Genomic DNA, 17,379 nt, shown 5'->3' with positions numbered 1-17,379 from the left:
AGAGCCAACCCTTGTGATGTCGCCGGCGATCTAGATCTCTCGAAACAGTAGACGCTTCAAACAATCGACATGTAAAGTGAGGGTGTAATTGAGAAATCAAGATGTACTTGCCGGCAGGCGAAAGGCGCTACGCCTTTGTTAACACGGTACTAGAGAGCATTAATGCATGCAATGTACGGACACAGCAAGATCCGAAGTGCAATGTGGGCGGTTCAAACGCCACGAGGACGTGGAGGTCTCGTCGATGCCGTAGGCTTGGTCCCGCTGGCCAATAGCATGAATGGCCTCCGGAAACCGATGTATACGAGATCCACATTCGCGTCCTTCTGGAATTCAAGGATCGCTTGGTGTTCAGAGAGCCAAGCGGACGACTACTGCGAGAGTGCTCGCGGCCTGCTGGTGCATCTTCGGCCAGCGCAGCCGTCTTCTGCAATGGTCCGAGACCAGGCAATAGGATGAGAGTCGTGATAGGGCCATTTCCAGCTTCGGCCGAGTGAGCAGAGATGGCCCGGCACACCGACCAACGAGGACGCGTGTTACGCCACGACGGAAGGCCTCAGGATCAGAACTTGCCCTCGGGTCGCCCGAGTTCGGGAGCGAATCGTCGTTTGCATGCCAAAACATTTACGGCGAGCTTAGGAAGAAGCTTGAGTGTGTGGTTCGTAATTCGTATTCTTGCGAAACGCGTGAAGGTGGAGGAAGACGTCTGACTCAGGCAGGGCCCCCATGGCACCGGCTTGACCTCACTTCTCCGTCCTCCAGTCTTCCGTCTTGGACCAGGTAGTTTATGCATGAAGGATTGTAGCTCACATCCTCACCGCGTGACTCTCCAGGTCAGTCATAGGCATAGGCATCAGGTGCGGATAGGCTCAAGTCGCTGTCCCGTCCTGTCCCAGCAGGCGGCCTTCGAGACTCCCTTCAAGACCCCCGGCCCGCCGCCAGCTCGGTGCGCAAGTATCAAATACGAAGTACAGTGTCCATTGTCTTGCGGCGCTGGAGCTGTGCACCAACGGCGAACAAAGGGCGGACAGCCTATGCAAGATTGGGCCATGCACAATGCGGCCTTGCGATCAGCCATGCAAGGCCTCGCGACGCACACATTGTGCGGCAAGCTGCTTCTGGCGATGCACCAATGAGTTTGAAGGACTGTCGCCCAGGTCGTGCTGCCTCAACTGCGTTCATGTGATGTCGCACAGGAGTCGAGGAGATTTCAGTATCACGCCGGCACGCCGCACATGCGTGAACCTGACGTTGGAATGGGCGACGAGGTGAGGTCGTTTGCTCCTTGCATGTGCGACGAAACACGGAGCGGAAGTCGCGGCGGGGACATCACAACTGCTCCGCTGTCAGACATCGCTGCTTCTTTCTTGCTCGTTGCAGTGCGCTCGTCGACGCATAACCTCCTCTTCGTTTCCTTCGTTTTGCCTTCGCGGCGTCCACTCGCTCAACTACACACTACTAATCATGAAGTCGTTCGCTACATTCGCCGCAGGCCTCGCCGCCACCACGCTTCCTTCGCTCGCTACTGCCAATTCCATCTTCGACTTTTTCAAGACGCGTCAAGCAGCGCCACAGAGCTGCGACATAGACTCGACACTGTGCCCGGGATGTGACGGTAGGAATGTCACCGACGACGCGGGCCATCGCTGGACAGTCACTTGCGATTTTGCCATTGAGGCAGAGAAGGAAACGCCTGTTGGCGGAGACATCTCCACCGCCATCTGCTTGGATGCCTGCACCGACAACGACGACTGCTTCGGTATCACCTTCGCCCCGAACGGCAGCTGCGCGATTGCCTCCGGACAGCAGAATGGGCTGACCTACTCTTCTGGCTACACCAACTTGGCGCGTCTAGCCGACCCTGCTCCTGCTACCACATCTTCTTCACGTGGAAGCATCAGCACAACGGTTACCGGCTCAGGTGTCACCCGCACTACTCGCGTCCACATCACCACTACCGAGTCCAGCCCCGCTGCCTCTTCTACTCCTCCCGGGATGAGCGGCCAATGCGATCTCGACGACGCGGCCATGTGTCCGAAGTGTTCTGGCCAAGTTGCTGTCGATAGCACTGGCAAAGCTTACCGGGTTCTCTGCGATACCTCCATCAACTCCAACGGAAGCTACTCCCCACAAGAATGGTTGTCCCCTGACGAATGTCTCGAGGAGTGTGACAAGCTCGACTTTTGCACTGGTGCTACTTACTTCGACGAGCGAAGCTGCGAGCTCGCCAAAGGAGAACCCGACACAGTTTTCGATGAGTCCTTCACCGCTTTCCTCCCACTCTTGACTCCGACGGCATCCTCCACCACGGTGCTGGCTCCTACTCGTGTCCCAGCTCGGAACTCCTCGTCAGCTGTGTCGACTACCCGCGCCCCACAACCGAGCGTATCGATCCAGCCTGTCAGCTCGCGTTGCAATGTGTCCGCAGTCACCTGCAACGAGTGTGACGGATTTCCCAACACTGATAGGCTGAACGGCTCCTACACAGTCATCTGCGAACGCGAACCGATGTGTGTCACCACCGACTCGCGCGGACAAGCTTCGCAAGAGCAGTGCCTACAGTTGTGCGATCAGGATGTGGCTTGCCTAGCTGCTATGTGGGCGCCAGGTTCGCGTGCGTGCAACCTCTGCCTACGAGGATTCGAGTTGAGCCGCGTGGCCGGACCTTTGCCTTACGTGCTGCTCGCAGCTGACATAGACGGGGACGATGACAATACGACTCGCGAGAGCACTGCTCTGCCGACTGCAGTCCCGCCCTCGCCAGTACGCAACATCACCAACCTACCAGCTCCCTTTCCCACAGAATCGTCGACGGCCACTTCTCTGTCTAGGATGAGTTCTATGCGAGTCAGCTTCGCCCCAACCTCATCATCGGCTTTGCCAAGCCAGACCGAGGTCTCGTGCCCAGCATCCGACAACAGTGTGTACATTGATGCCGACTCCAAGGCTGCATTTGCAGTCGGCTGCGACTCGCGCTTCGACGGCTCTCACTCGGCCTACGTTACAGCTTCTGACTTCGAGGCATGCGCCGCCCTGTGTACTGGCTCTTGCGACGGTGTCCAGTTTGGTGCAACCAGCCGCTGTGGTCTCTACACCAGCATTACCTTCATCGGTGGGGCGCAGAGCTGGACTGCTGCTGCGCGCATCACGAATCCAAGCTCTACTGGTTTCCCAGCATCAGGGTCATCCGCTGCCGTGACTACCTCGGCCAGCGCCAATCCTGTTCCAACGAGCAGCACATTCAGCTATGCCTCGCCACTCACAAGTGCGTTCACGACCAGCCGCCGTTCTAATGTCACGGTCGTCGCTCAGTCACCGGGCATCACGAGCCGTGCCGCTCCGTCGTCGTACAAGCTTGTCTGAACCAGAACAGTGCAACAAGAGCCTACATCGGAGGGAGGAGTAGGAATGGACGAGACGCACCTCTTGCCACGCATGAGGGACTGCAGGTGACCTGTTGATCAGGTACTGGAGACACTGCATGAGTCATGATGGAATGTATAATGGATATGGGCACGGCTGCACAGCACCTGCGTTCCATTCAGTATGTAATTCGAGCTTCGAAAATGACATTGGAATGAGCAAAATGGACGCAGACCTCTTCAGATGATCGTGACAAGAAATCAATCGTAGCATATGACATGATGCTAACTCCCCCAACGCCGTCGCTAATAACAGCAGAAAATTTGACACTTGCACATGAGGATCTAGTTGAAGCGTTGTCGTTTTGCGCCATGTCCTCTCTCTTCTGCAGCTCTCTTACGTTCGAGCTCTTCTTTCATGATGCGTTCGGCATTGCTCATTTTCTTTTCAGGCTCTGCGCGAATGACGTCTGTCTTCTTCGCGAAAGGGTTCTTCTTCGCTAGCGGGTTGGCATTCTTCTTCTTTGCTGCCAGTGATAATGACACTTTGGCTGGAGCTTCGGGCTTAGTGGCCGCATCTGTTTCGTCGTTCGTCTGGCTGTCCGGTTTACCTTCAAATTCGGGTTTGTTGTCCGCAGTTTTGAGGTCTGCTGCAGAGAAGGTTTCGATGGCAACTGGTATGCCATCCACAGGTTGCTCGTCGGCTTCCTTCTTTTTCTCAGGCACTTTTGCACCTTTCAAGCTTAACGACACTTTGACAGGCTCCAGTACTTTTTCCTCCCCATCCTGCTCACCTCTCTCCACTCTCTCCTCCTCAGCCTTCCTCCTCCTCTCCACCTCATTCCTCTCAGCCTCTTCTCTCGCCCTCCTAATCTGCTGCTCCAGCAACTTCGACTCAATATCCTCATCCCCCTTCGCCAATCGATCTTTCCGCTTAATATCCTCTTTCCTCCTAATCGCCTCCGCACTATCATCAACCCACGCAATCTCCAACCCTCGGTCCCCCTCCTCCACCCTACAAATCCCCTCTCTCCCCAAGTGTTTCGCAAACTCCGTCAAACTCGGCCACTTGGTACTATTCATATGCACATGTTCCTTATCCTTGATATACTCGTTATAAAACTGATTTAAATTTATTTTCTTCTCTCCGTGGCCTGTGCGGAGCAATTGAATGAAGTCGCGTTGGAATTCGCGCGATTTTTCGTTGATGTAGCCTCGGGCGTTTTCGCCTACGATTTGCATGTTGCGGTTGTGGGATTCGGAGAGGGTGTGTTGTTTGAAACCGTTTTCGTCGCGGCATTGTTTTTGGCAGGGTTCGCACCACCAGCGGAGGCGTTGAAGGCCTACCATTTTGGATTTGTTGGCTATTGCCTTGGTTGAGCCGGGTTCTGCGCGGCCCATGGTTGTGGTTGTGGTGGTCGAGAGGGTGGAGGGGTGGTGGTGAGCGGCTTCGTTGCCTGATGGTTTTGTGATGTTGTCGCACTGGATGAGTTTGATCGAATTCCTGGGCTAGTCTTTGAGTCTCTCGAACGAGTGCTGTGCCCACGCTGGAGTATGCGAGGTAGATCTGTGTGTGTTCGGGCAGTTGTCGCAAAGGAAGTGAAAGTGAAGAGGAACGCGACTGCATGACTCGCGCGTCCGAGCATCGGTCTCGCCTTCCCTGCCAGCTGCCCGCTCTTGCTGTGGCTGTGGCCATGTGGCTCGCCACTCAGATTCTGACCAGACGCTTCGACGCCTGGACGCCTCCCGCTCGCCCAAGCCCACTGCCTCCATGAACAATGACAACTTGCACTTTCATCAGTGAATAAGTTCAGTAGCAGGCTGCCACTGCATTGCGTTCCACTGTAGGTCTCTACCATATTCTCTGTTGCCCCTAGGCTGCACAAGCGGCTGGATTCTGAGCGCAATGCATCTCTCGAAACTCCTTCTCGCACTCGTTTCCCTCCATGCTCCATCAGCACTAGCTCGCAACTGGAGCAAGAGCAAAGATGCCATTCTACTGTCGAGCGTCAAAGCGCTCACGCTTCGCGATGGTGCCATGACCACTCATCGACGAGTCGAGGCGATGCCGCAGCTGGTATGCGTTGGAGGCAATGCTAAAGGGCTCTACACTGTCGACCGGATGCGATGCACCAACTCTGGACACGAATACGATAGAGAAGACATTCAATGGACCTGCAAAGCTGACCTCCCTATCGAATTCAAACTGGGAGGTACAGATGTCATCTGCGAAGGCTACGACTCACCAGACGATCCTTACGTTTTGAAGGGGTCATGTGCTGTCGAGTATCGACTCGTTCTCACAAAGGCTGGCGAGGAAAAATACGGCTTGCCGAAAGACAGCTGGTGGGGAAGTTCACGGAATGGTGGGCACGACCGCTACGACGAAGGTATGTATACCCGCGGCTGCAGCATTGATGATTGGGACATCCCACTAACTTGAATAGGCGGCTCAACACTAGGGAACTTCATCTTCTGGTGCTTCTTCCTCTTCGTTTTGGGCGTTATCATCTGGAGCGTCTGGACTGGAGGTGGTAACAACGGCCAAGGCGGACGACCACGTGGTCCAAGATGGGGCGGCGGCGGTGGTGGCTATGATGGTTTCGACGACCACAACGATCCGCCTCCGCCCTATACGCCACGCGCACCGAGACCGAAATCAACGTATAACTCATCTGCCGGGAGCAACTCGTGGCGTCCGGGTTTCTGGTCTGGCACAGCAGCCGGCGCCGCTGGAGCTTATGCTGCCAACCAGTGGGCTAATCGCAACAACAGGACAAGATATGATCAACCACAGGCTGGACCATCGAACTGGTTTGGAGGTGGAGGTGGCAGAAGTGACAGCTTTGCAGCAGGACCATCCAGATCATCATCAACGCCCAGCTCGACGCGCTACGAGTCTTCGGGCTTTGGAGGAACGAGGCGACGTTGAAATATCAGGCTTTGGTCAACGACAGGATTCAAGCAAACATCTTCAGGTCGCGCAGTCCGCCTTATATTCCAGCCCGTGTTCGTCCACATCCCGCTACACTGTCCACGTGGTCCCTTTTGTGAGAATTTGGAAAGACCCAGCCAAAATGTGGCAGATGATCAAGCCCGGCGCGACAATCGCAAGCGCGAGCATGGAAACGCAAGCAGGACTACCGCCAGCTGATGTCAGCACTCCCAAGGCGAGTCATCTATCGTCAAGGAACGTATGTCCTGGAAAGCCAGTCGGAGCATTTTGCATCCAGTATAGTTTCCGGATGACAGCGTGGCATGCTTTCCCGTGCGACGGGTTGGTAGTGGTCGTGAAGCCGCAGCTCGCGCACAAGAGAAGCTCGGAAGAGAGCGAAGAGGATGTCAGCAACGCAGAATACAGCCCGACTAAATTCGGCAAAATCGGGCGTCGCTATCTTGGAGCATCGACCTGAAAAGATGCCTTGCACCACCCACATTTCTACGAGCTTCGGAGGAAGTGGTCCCAGAGCGCTGCTCTCTTGCATGCTCTCCATAGCTACACCGCACCGCCAAGCGAAGCACAGTGAAGATCTCCGATCGACACAGCATGACTCGGGCAGAAACCCTGCGCATGCGCAGCCGTTGAGGTCTCGCGCTCGCCGAACTTCGCATGGCCCAGTGTGCACAGCATACCGATATCGTCTACCTTTGGAGAAAGCGATGCAACGCAACCTTTCTATAGCACAACATAGCGAACACACCGCAATTCGCCGCATGCAGGTTCCGAGTGAGGCGTAGTTGATCGGCTACCACGCACTACTTTGCGTCGGCTCGGACGAGTTTAGAAACAGCTTTTGTACAACTTCGGACCTAGCGCATCCTGCGAAGTGTTTCATTGGCTGCTGCGCCATAGATCCTACAAAATAGGATGCACTGTTACCACAGTGCCTCGTGTCAATGCTACGATGCTACTGCTATGATGCAAGGCTGGAGCTAAACGGTTACCCTCTACTGACCAGACACGAGATGGAGCCGGTAGGATGGCTGGGATTTGCACACTTGCCACATGTACGCCAGGACGTATAAGACCTTTTGAGTGCGCTACTACTGTTGCTCTAATTCTACTATCACACTCTCCAGTATAATCTACCAAAGTTCCATACAACAGATCATTACAAATTTCGGTCGCGAAAATGAAATCAGTCTTCATCACAGCAGCTTTTGCAGCTCTCTCTATCGCAGCACCAGTAGTCACAAAACGAGTAAGTTCATCTACCAACAACATCACTACCCGCTCGCTTTCACCAAACTAACAAACCTTCTAGCAATGCTTCATCAACGAAGCCGGAATCCAAGAATGCATCAACAACCCCACCTGCACAACGCGCGATGACGGCACAGTAGTCTGCGTCTCCAAACGCACCCCAGAAGAAATCTCCACTTCGTCGATCATCACAAAACGTCAATGCTACATCACCGAAGCTGGAGAACAAACTTGCATCGATAATCCGACTTGTACTGAAAATGAAGATGGGACGGTTTATTGCGTGGCGAAACGTTCAGATGCTGATACTGCTTTGACGAAACGACAATGTTATATCACAGAAGATGGAAAACAGCACTGTATCAACGAGCCGACTTGTACGAAGAGGGAGGATGGGAGTGTGGTTTGTGTGAAGAAGAGGGATGCGGAGGAGTTGCAGAAGAGGCAGTGTTATGTTGATGAGGAGGGGGAGCAGCATTGTATTGACAAGCCGACTTGTTATAAGCAGGAGGATGGGAGTGTGGTTTGTGTTGCGAAGTAGAAAAGATGTTGGAGGAGAGACGAAACATGGTGGAGGGCTGGAATTAATGTGGACGATGAGAGGAGGCCATGGAAATGGCCCGCACGACGACTTTCGCGAACTTACGATGGGATGACAATGATTTGGACGATAGACGTATAATGTCGACGACAGGACCAGGATAGAATGATGAAAAGCAATTTTTTATTTTCCCATAAGCGTTGACTGCACAACGATTGAGTGCTATCTGGGAACGGTCAGCAGACAAGCATGTTCCATAGCGGTCTGCTCACTCTCCGTTGCGCTGGGAGGTCTTGTTCCGACTGTGTCGATACCTTGAAGCGGCCTTTCATGCACCGAGATGCTTCAAAACCAGAATAGATCCCGTCGGTTTCTAACCACATGCCGATACCAGGTTGTAGTCATCCGCGTCTGTTCTGTTTCATTTATCGCCACTTGCCAGTTCTTACTCTTCCTTGTTCAACAAATCGAAAGCCTCCTGGCAGAACACTGGCTGAAAGCCCAGATAGTCCCCATTCGACGAGTATTGAAGTCTCCTCAGCTTAACAGCAATTCCAGCTTTCAAGAATTCGGAATTGCCCCAGCTTTCGATCTCTTGCAATTTCTGTTCCATCAGAGTACCTTCTGTCCCTTTGCAGCGTTCAAAGTCCCACTGCTGTACAGCCAGTCTGCAGACGGCTTCTGCCGTTTGCTCGGCCTTACGAATTTCACAATCCAAAAAAGTCTCTGGTCCGAAAATTTTCTTGTCTTTGATGTACCCTGGCCGATCATCCCCTCCCCAGGTCCAGCGGTCGCAGGGCTTGTTTTGGTTCATGATGCAGTTACCAAAAGGCGTAGCGGACATCCCTACTCTCCCCTCCAATTCGATGAAGGTCTCAAAGTACAGATCCAATTCCTCGAGAATTGTAGTTGACGTTCTGTTCGCTGCGTTGCTCGAATGAGCACTGGCGGAGTCGGACGCCTCTCGTAGAATGGCGTGCACAACATTTTGATGGGAAAGCCCTGCGCTGTTCGAATTGGCAAGTAAGTCCTGCAGGTGGGATCTGAAGCCGTACGTGATGACGTTCAGCAGACTTTGGCAGCGCGCTGAGAGGGCCAGGTAATTGATCCTCAATTTTCCCTCGTCTTCGATCAGGACTTCGGCAAAAGCTGAAAGAAGATCTACCGAGCTCTTGCTACTTGCCCGAGACGTGAGACTCTTTCCTCGGCGGAGACGAACAGCTTCGTAGAGCATGCCTGGAAACTGATCTGGTTTTTCGCTCTCTTGGATCTTCTCAGTGTTCAGCACGACAGCTTGTTCAAAATAGGGGAAATCCAACAAGGTTCTGGCGGCAGCGGCAGAATTGGGTAAACCTTTGCCCGCTGGACGGCGACAAGCCATCTTGTTGGCCCCAACAGCTTGTTCGAAGTTGCGGGTGAGTTTGTAAAGTGACGATGCTTGCGGCGCGTAGCTCTGATGCTGGTCGAGGAGTAAATCCATAGCTTCCCACTTGGGCGTGCCTTTCATGGCGGCGTACAAATAGGCGGCTCCAATAGTTTCGAAGCTGCTGTTTACGCATCTGATCGAGTGCGAAGTTGCGTGCCTGAGCAGTTCATGCAGGTACGTCCCCGCCAAGACTGGAAGAACTGCGAAAAGAGAACTGGGCTTGCAAGCATCACGGAGTTGTGCGCCTGGAAATCTGTCCTCGCGCGAGATCTTGGTCAATTCCCGTAGGTACTTGCTGTCTTTCTCGATACATGCTTGAAAGCGCGGCGACCGTGTCTGCGCATAGTCGTCAAATGTTTTGTCCACTGAGGCTGCCACTGGACGTAGCATGCTTGTCACAGAAGTAGTCTGCTGCCCGAGCGCATCGTACACATCCAGGTACATCTGGCATTGTACAACTGTCGCAGTCCGGATAACGCCGTACTTGCAAATACTGAGAATGTTATACGTGAACTGATCAAGAGCCAGGGGTCCCAAATAGCCAGATTCGTAGTGGGTTCCTGCCAAAAGCTTGAGCTGACTTTGCAGACCTCGCAATGCTACGGCCAAAGGATGTCGCCGAAAATATCGAGCCTCACTTTGCGGAGAGTCGGCTGCATGATCGACTTGACAAGAGATGAGAAACTCTTGAAGGATGCAGAAGGCTGGGGCACAGTACAGGTCCGCAGCATCCAAGCCATTCGCGCCCTCATCAATTGTACTGGAAAAGCTGACGATGCCATCCGTGCTCTGACCAATTTTAAGGTCCATCAACACCACGATGGCTGCGTAATGGCGCAGTGCTTTGTCTGCGTTCGCGGAGACGATGTCCGAAACCGCCCTGAACGCCATGTCTGTAACATAAGCAGCAGTAGGGAATGTGAAATCTCCCTCGTAATATCGGCGCCACAATTCTCGCACAAAGACTCGAATATCGCGAACATCTTGCAACATGCACCATATCTTGAATGGTCGTTCATCGCCAGGTTCTCCAGCTAGGACGTCTGGAGTCATGTTCGAGGACTCGGGCTTGGTAGCGGAGCCAGTCGCGGAGTTAGGTGCGCCGTCACATGGCTCTTCCAGATCTAGGTTGGCAAACATGTTGGAGATGTCAGGAGCTGAGGCTCCTTGCTGTTGCTGCTGTTGATGTAAAGCGTCGTGCTTTGATGCCTTTGCACCAGTCGGATCGAGTGTCGCCCGTACTACTTTCAGTTTCTCGATGAAGTACCGGTGGCTCTTGTTGAAATCTCCAATACGATCATCGCCGCCAACGAAATCGTCGCGAGCCAGACTCGAATACCACTCGTGAGCCTTCTGTCGGAGATAGATCACGTCAGACAACGTGGAGGCGATGTTCTTCGGCAATTCGATCTTCGCGTTGTTGATGGTCAGGGCAAGAGATGGTAGATCGTCGACGCACAACTTGTCGAGTGATTTCGAGTGTCCGCCGAGGCCACGGGCGGTTTTATGTAGCCAGTTTACCACTTGTTGCGAGCCCTTCTTGTAAAGGAGGTAGCGGCTCCTGTACGGCGAGGGGCGTTCAGGCGCCATGTCGGCGGTGCGCGATGTTGTTGTAAGTTCGTCGATGCGGCGACGAAGAGGCGCGAATTGTGCGATGCATTTCGAGCTTCTCGTCGAGCTAAGAAGAACCCGGCGGAAGGGGAAGCTGTGGGGCTCGTGAGCTAAAGTTGTTTGTCGAGTGAACAGTGAAGCGAAGCTTGCCGATCCCCAGCCATAGCCACCTTAGTTTGAACCCGCCGACGCGTCGCTGTGTCGCCTGCAGACACGTTGAAGCGACTCGTCCAGGACCTTCATCCTTGGAAGCGCGCCTGGGGCTGTCAGCGGAAAGTGGAAGTGGCTTCTCAGATACTCAGCGCTATAATCGTGTTCAATGCCTAGACCCAGCAGCAGAGGCCTTCCCCTGATTTAAAGAGCCCTATAACGTTAGCTATAGTAATAATTGTGTCGCAGGTTTGGCGGTGACCAACCTCTTAACCTGGGAAGCCTCTGCCTCTCCAAAGAAGTTCTCAGAATCGTCGGCAAGAGGTGCATGTGTCCGTGTCTCGGACAGTCCTTGCAATGTTATCCATACCCTGCTCGCCAGGCTGACTGCAGTCCCAGGTACTCGCTCGCAATCCATTTGAGGTCCGGCTTAGAATCGAAGCCTTTGGACGACATTGGAAGGATCTACGCATCATCTCTTGTCGTCTCATTTTTTGTCGTATCGGAAGTGTGCTTCGTTTCGCTGCTTCTCAGCAGATCGTACAACTTATGAATTGCGATTCGTCTGAATCCGGTGCGACCTGCACGGATTGCAGCTCTTAGGTGGTTAACTGCCCTTGATTCCAGACGGTCAACCTGCTTTCGCAAATTTCCGTACCTTGTTCCGAAGCTCTTCACACTCTGTTTTGAGATTGCTTAGCTCCGTCTTCTAAGTCGTCCATTTGTTGCTTCCCCCCGGGTAGCGTGACTTTGAAGTCTTGGTCGTGTAGCTTGGTCCGCGTTGATCATAGCCTGTCTTCTGTTGGTGGGCTCTACCGCTTCGATGCGCTGTTCGGGACTCTGGCCAGAGATCCTCATTCTGTTCAGTAGAAAAAGTCCAAGTTCCATCACTGCTGTCCTCGAATGGTGGCTGGATCTCAACAAAAGCACATTTGCCACATGATTGGCGGTCGCCAACCTGGCGAGCTGGAAAGGCGCGGCCTCTTCAAAGAGAGCAGGGCTTGTCGGCGATTGTCTCGATCCCATGCAGGTTGAGCACCATCACAGTCAGATCGCTATCCACAGTCAGCTCCTTGCAAGCCGTTAGCACACAATTTAAGTTGAAGCATTGCACCACCCAGCTCCCATAACAAATCTATCGCTTAGGCTATCAGCCAATGTCATATTCAGCTTATCCATATTCGCATCTCGATGTGCTCATGCTCATGCTCCTCTCCAGTATCTCCGCCTCTCTCTCGAATCGGACTAATCCAAGCGTCCCGCAACTATCCTAAGCTGTTGCAAAGTATTGCCTACCGTCACTCCGAATTCCTTCCCGTGCTACTCAGCCGTAACTTCCTCTTCGCGCTTTTCAGAAAAGACGATGATCTCTCCTTGCTCTTCAGTCACTCATAGGCATCTACTGCGCCTTGGTTGCGTTTACCTTGGCCTTGAGATTGGCGGATGGGTCCTCGTTGAAGAAGCGGGCGAAAAGTGGCTGGAGGAGCGACCGGAAGACGACTTGGGCGCCACTAGGGGGGAGAAGTCAGCGCTGTAAGGGAAGCAATTTGGTAAGGAAAGCGTCACTCGTACCCAGTCTGTGGAAGGGACATCCAGAGGACGAGGATGAACTTGAAGGTGTAGTAGAAGGGGAACCAGTAGACAGCGTTGATGGCCGACTCAAGCACAGTCAAGAAGGCGTACACCACCCAGTACTAGCGTGAGTTGTCAGTGTTCGATTCCTCCTTATGTTCTGACGTGCCAACATACGGTAAGCCATTGGCTGTCATCGGCCTTGCCGCTGGTGAAGAGGGCTTGAAGAGAGTAGTATGCTGGAATGGCGAAACCAGCAGTGTTGACCAAGAACTCGCCGGCAATGTTAAAGAAGACGAGGAAGAAGTAGAGTGCACCAAGTCCGAGGATGACATAGACCTTTGGGACGCTGGTCTGCTGCTCGAAGTTGTTGAGGGCGGGGTATTTGCTGAGCTGGTATCGCGGTCAGCATGGGTATGGCAGTACAGTCAAGACGCAAGCGCCTGATGTTTGCAATTGATCATACCTCCTTATCGAGCTGAGACAGGTGGTACTGAGCCCTGTTCGCAATATCAGCGTTCTGCCATGCAAACAGATAGCTATGCCTGTGCCCTCCACATAGCTACGCTCGAGCTCTTCTCGACAGCAGCAATGGGAGCAGAGTGCAGCAAGGCTACACTGCTCATCGTCCCTCTACTCTTTCACGCTGGCGGTACGGAGCTCGAATCGCAACTGTTGGGTCTGGGCGGAAGGCTGCAGCGTGTTCGCAGCAGCTGGCAGATTGGACGTACCGTTCCTGGACGGAACCGGATGAAGACATGTTGATGTTGTTGTTTTGGCGGCGGTGTTGATGTTATTGTTTGCGTGGTGAAATTAAATGGGCAAGAAGGCGGCCAACGGGTTGTGGAAGAGGAAAAGGTGCAGACGGTTCTGAATCAGACGGTTGAGTGGTAGAGGTCAAATGGAAAGTTGGCCCAGGATTGGAGGGTTCGCCGTGTCGCACGTCACGTCACTGCTAAATACTCCCGATCGTTCTTGCCCGCATCGACAAGCACTGGCGTACAGATCGATCCGATGTAATTGCCTGCGCGCCGTCGACAGCGAGATCGATAGCACACCCACCGCCGCCCGCCCGCTGTCCGCCAAACGGTCGTTTTCACGTATATGACAGTCGGTGAATGAGTGGGCCTTGGCACCGTCTCAGACCAAGAAGTCAAACGCGGGATCTAAACCGTACGGAGAAACCTTTCTTCCTGTCGTCGCTTAGACCTACGACGCCCGTGTTTACCATCAACAATCGAGCTAGACCGTCGACCATATTGCCCATCCACCACCGCGCCTCGCTCGCGCCCCGACCAACACACCCGCCGGACTGTCTGCTCACCATCACCGCTCGCTTCACCCGTGCCTGCAGCCTCTCCACACCCAGCGACCTGCGCGACGAGCGCCCGAGGATCCCCAGCCAGCTGAAATCGTCTGCACCAACACGCATTCCGCAATCTATGTCGAGGATACACGCAGGTATAGCAGACCCCATATGCACTCACCCTCGATCACGACCTCCAAGACACGTCTGAGGTGCTTGATCGAGGCGTCGCATCCGTCTGAGTCCATCCGTTCCTGACACACCCGCAGCCAAAGCAAAACAATAACACAAATCCTTCCCGGCTGGTCTCAGAACAAATAAGGTAAACATAAAGTGTTATACGACTGCACAGCCCAATGTCGGCGCGCAATAGCCAGCGACCCGAGTCGCGGGCCTCAACGACGAGCGCGACATCACAACGACACGACTCACATCCGCCCTCGGTGCACGATGCGAAAGCGACGTACATGGCTCAAGGGCCCGAAGCCGCCCTGCTTCAATATCAAGCAAGCATGGTGCCCCAGCAAATCGCACAATACGAGCCAGTACAACATACGCAGCAGAGTCACCTCGGCCATCACGTCGCGCAAAATGTGCAATATGCCATGCCGCAGGGCTACGGAGCACACGACTCTCCATACCTGCCCCAGGATCTGTCATACACGGGGCATGTGAGAGTAGGGTCGGTGCCCATCAACTCTGGGCTGGACGTGCACGATGACAAGAGGCGGAAGGGCTCTGCTGTGACTGCGACGAACGACAAGGAATTGCGAGAAATGCTTGCGAAGAATGAAGGACGTCCGCTGCGGGAGGTTGCTGTCGAGGTTATCCAGAAGGAGCGAACACCCATGGCTGAGAAGACGAAGCAGCTTTTTGCCATGCTGTGGTGAGTAGACGTGTCTGTTGTGAAGAAGGTTTGACCCTAACCAGCTTTCAGGCTCCGCACAGTCTGTAAACCAGCAAAAACCTCTGTCCCCCGAAACCGCGTCTACTCACAATACGCAACGCGTTGCGGCACCGAGCGGGTTGTCCCTCTCAATCCTGCATCTTTTGGTAAACTGGTACGCGTCATCTTTCCCGGCATTCAGACGAGACGGCTGGGTGTTAGAGGCGAGAGTAAATACCACTACGTCGACCTGGCCCTCGAGGATGAGCAGGCGAACATGCCACCAGCATGGCAAGGCGCTATCCAGCAATCCGGTAACCGTCAACGATCGCAGTCTGTAAGCACCCAACAGATCGACTTCAACAACATTCCTCGGTTGCAAGCCGACACTGCGGCATTCCCACCCTCGGACGGCAACTTCGATATTCAAGCTACGCAACCTGCTGCGCCTCGCGGTCCGGCATCGAAAGGTCAATCCTTCCTATATCCTGAAGCCCGTGGGCTGGAGCCAGGCACTGCGACGGCTCTTTCGTATACACATACGCTGCGCTTTCCACCCAGCAATATGCCGACGTTCACGGAGAACGAGCCCGTCATCCTGCCTTCAATACACCCCTACTTGCCACCGAGAACAGATGTCGACACTGCAGAGGCTCTGGTCGCACTCTATCGAACACACTGCACATCCCTCATCGACAGTATACGATTCTGCAAGGAGAAGCAGTTCTTTCGATTGTACACCTCCTTCCACGGCACGCTGACTGTGCCTGTACAAAAGCTGTTCACGCACCCAAACCTTGCGCCTTGGATAGAACAATGCGACCTGGTCATGTACAGAACCATGGTCCGCTTCGTCGCGAGACTCACCTTGCAGGCGGCGCCTGTGGTTGTCATCAATATTTTGAACAACATCTCATCGTCGCTGCACTCTCATATCGCCAAGACATTTGGCAACCAGCCAGCTCATGTCTTGGATGCGAAACTTAAACCGGCCACCATCTTCGCTGGACTGTTATATCGCCTTATCAGGGTGAACCAGTCAGCACATGCGGCCGCAAATCTTCTGACCATCGACCAGAATCGGGAGCAGATGTGGCAGGAATGGAGCACTATGGTCAACGTGAAGCGCGTTATGGAAGCTGAGCTTCCTGACTGTGGGTATGAAGAGACGTACAAAATCTTGACTACGGAAATGCGCAGCTTACTCGAGCCGCTACCTGCTACCGGTTTCCAGGATGATGCATCCTTCTACAGCTTCGACGGCGGTGAGAACGGGTTCGCGCAGTTCCTGCAGAGCCAGACAGGTCCCACCTCACGCAACGGGCCAATGCAGATCTCCGCAGAGAACGTGCTTGACCGCTGGTCGACCTTTGTGTCGTCACTTCCCACGCGCTTTCCTCAGGCGCCGGCACGAACGGTCCTGCATTGCATATCAGCAATCGGAACGGCAGCCATCCGCGACATCACCATTGTCGGTGGAGCTTCATACAGCCACTGGTGGGTGTTGAAGATGTTCGTGGACGAGATGGCGCTGTGGAACGCAGAAATGGGCGGCTTTCTTGAAAGCAACGGAAGCCACACGCCCATGAATGGCAACAACAACATGAACCAATCGCCGGTACTGGATAACGGTCTTGGACGGAGCCACAGCGGGAGTCGCATGAGCAGCATGGGACCCGGGCAAGGCAACGCGAACGGACACGACAACAGCGCGCAGCAGTCAATGTTTATGCCTGACCAGCAGCAACAGCACTTTGCGCCACAGCAACACTCCTCGCACGCGCACAGCCTCTCCTTTCAACAAGGCAAGCTGCAACAGCAACAAGCGCAAGAGGCGGATCTTGATGATAGCGGGATCGGGATGTTGACGGACGAAGAACTTACCAAGTTCGCAATGAACGGACATGGAATGGACGATATGGCAGCAGTCGCAGCCATGTGAAGAAACGGAGCCTGATAACAATGGCTATGACGATTTTACGCAGCAAGAGGTGTTCCACGGGAGTCGGTACAACGGGACCATGATTGCGTGCACGCGCATCCGAAGCGATGCCATGGTTTTGGGTTTTCGTCGTCATGGGGGTTTGGGTTTTTGAACATATTTCTTATTGCTCGTCTCGCGCGGTGTTTAGTACCTCTAATAGCGCGGGCGGCGGGTGATGAGTGCAGGCACGGGTCGAATGGAGATCCTCGGCCTCGCTGTGGGAGGAGGCAAGACTTGTCTTCCCTGTGATGGATATTGGACAGCATTGAGTGACGGCGGACGGAGGGTAAGTTTTGTTTTTGGGTGTTCGTTGATACCACGATTGCTTTGCTGCGAC

At 54.0% G+C, this 17,379-nt stretch overlaps 7 protein-coding genes across 7 annotated transcripts; 4 read left to right on the top strand and 3 right to left on the bottom strand.

Annotated features, from left to right (window-relative positions):
- Positions 1-1,464: 1,464 nt before the first annotated feature.
- RHO25_010476 (uncharacterized protein) lies at positions 1,465-3,363 on the top strand (the record flags this gene model as incomplete). Its single annotated transcript, XM_023602614.2, has 1 exon — positions 1,465-3,363. One exon carries the CDS (start codon positions 1,465-1,467, stop codon positions 3,361-3,363), a length of 1,899 nt encoding a protein of 632 aa, XP_023451122.1.
- A 344-nt stretch (positions 3,364-3,707) lies between these two features.
- RHO25_010475 (uncharacterized protein) lies at positions 3,708-4,763 on the bottom strand (the record flags this gene model as incomplete). The annotated part of the gene is made up of 1 exon (XM_023602615.2): positions 3,708-4,763. The coding sequence occupies one exon, from the start codon at positions 4,761-4,763 to the stop codon at positions 3,708-3,710; it is 1,056 nt and encodes a 351-aa protein (XP_023451537.1).
- Positions 4,764-5,268: 505 nt separating this feature from the next.
- On the top strand, positions 5,269-6,294 carry RHO25_010474 (uncharacterized protein; the record flags this gene model as incomplete). The annotated part of the gene is made up of 2 exons (XM_023602616.2): positions 5,269-5,752; positions 5,810-6,294. 2 exons carry the CDS (start codon positions 5,269-5,271, stop codon positions 6,292-6,294), a joined length of 969 nt encoding a protein of 322 aa, XP_023451536.1.
- A 1,201-nt stretch (positions 6,295-7,495) lies between these two features.
- Positions 7,496-8,107, top strand: RHO25_010473 (uncharacterized protein; the record flags this gene model as incomplete). Its single annotated transcript, XM_023602617.2, has 2 exons — positions 7,496-7,564; positions 7,628-8,107. 2 exons carry the CDS (start codon positions 7,496-7,498, stop codon positions 8,105-8,107), a joined length of 549 nt encoding a protein of 182 aa, XP_023451535.1.
- Positions 8,108-8,552: 445 nt separating this feature from the next.
- Positions 8,553-11,123, bottom strand: RHO25_010472 (uncharacterized protein; the record flags this gene model as incomplete). The annotated part of the gene is made up of 1 exon (XM_023602618.1): positions 8,553-11,123. The coding sequence occupies one exon, from the start codon at positions 11,121-11,123 to the stop codon at positions 8,553-8,555; it is 2,571 nt and encodes an 856-aa protein (XP_023451121.1).
- A 1,570-nt stretch (positions 11,124-12,693) lies between these two features.
- Positions 12,694-13,626, bottom strand: YOP1 (ER membrane protein DP1/Yop1; the record flags this gene model as incomplete). Its single annotated transcript, XM_023602619.2, has 5 exons — positions 12,694-12,805; positions 12,867-12,988; positions 13,044-13,259; positions 13,333-13,366; positions 13,598-13,626. The coding sequence occupies 5 exons, from the start codon at positions 13,624-13,626 to the stop codon at positions 12,694-12,696; spliced, it is 513 nt and encodes a 170-aa protein (XP_023451120.1).
- Positions 13,627-14,528: 902 nt separating this feature from the next.
- RHO25_010470 (uncharacterized protein) lies at positions 14,529-17,000 on the top strand (the record flags this gene model as incomplete). The annotated part of the gene is made up of 2 exons (XM_023602620.2): positions 14,529-15,058; positions 15,110-17,000. The coding sequence occupies 2 exons, from the start codon at positions 14,529-14,531 to the stop codon at positions 16,998-17,000; spliced, it is 2,421 nt and encodes an 806-aa protein (XP_023451137.1).
- Positions 17,001-17,379: the final 379 nt, after the last annotated feature.

Source organism: Cercospora beticola, chromosome 7, assembly GCF_033473495.1.
Source record: "Cercospora beticola chromosome 7, complete sequence".
Taxonomy (NCBI): Eukaryota; Fungi; Ascomycota; class Dothideomycetes; order Mycosphaerellales; family Mycosphaerellaceae; genus Cercospora; species Cercospora beticola.
This window is presented reverse-complemented; position numbering and strand designations above follow the sequence as displayed.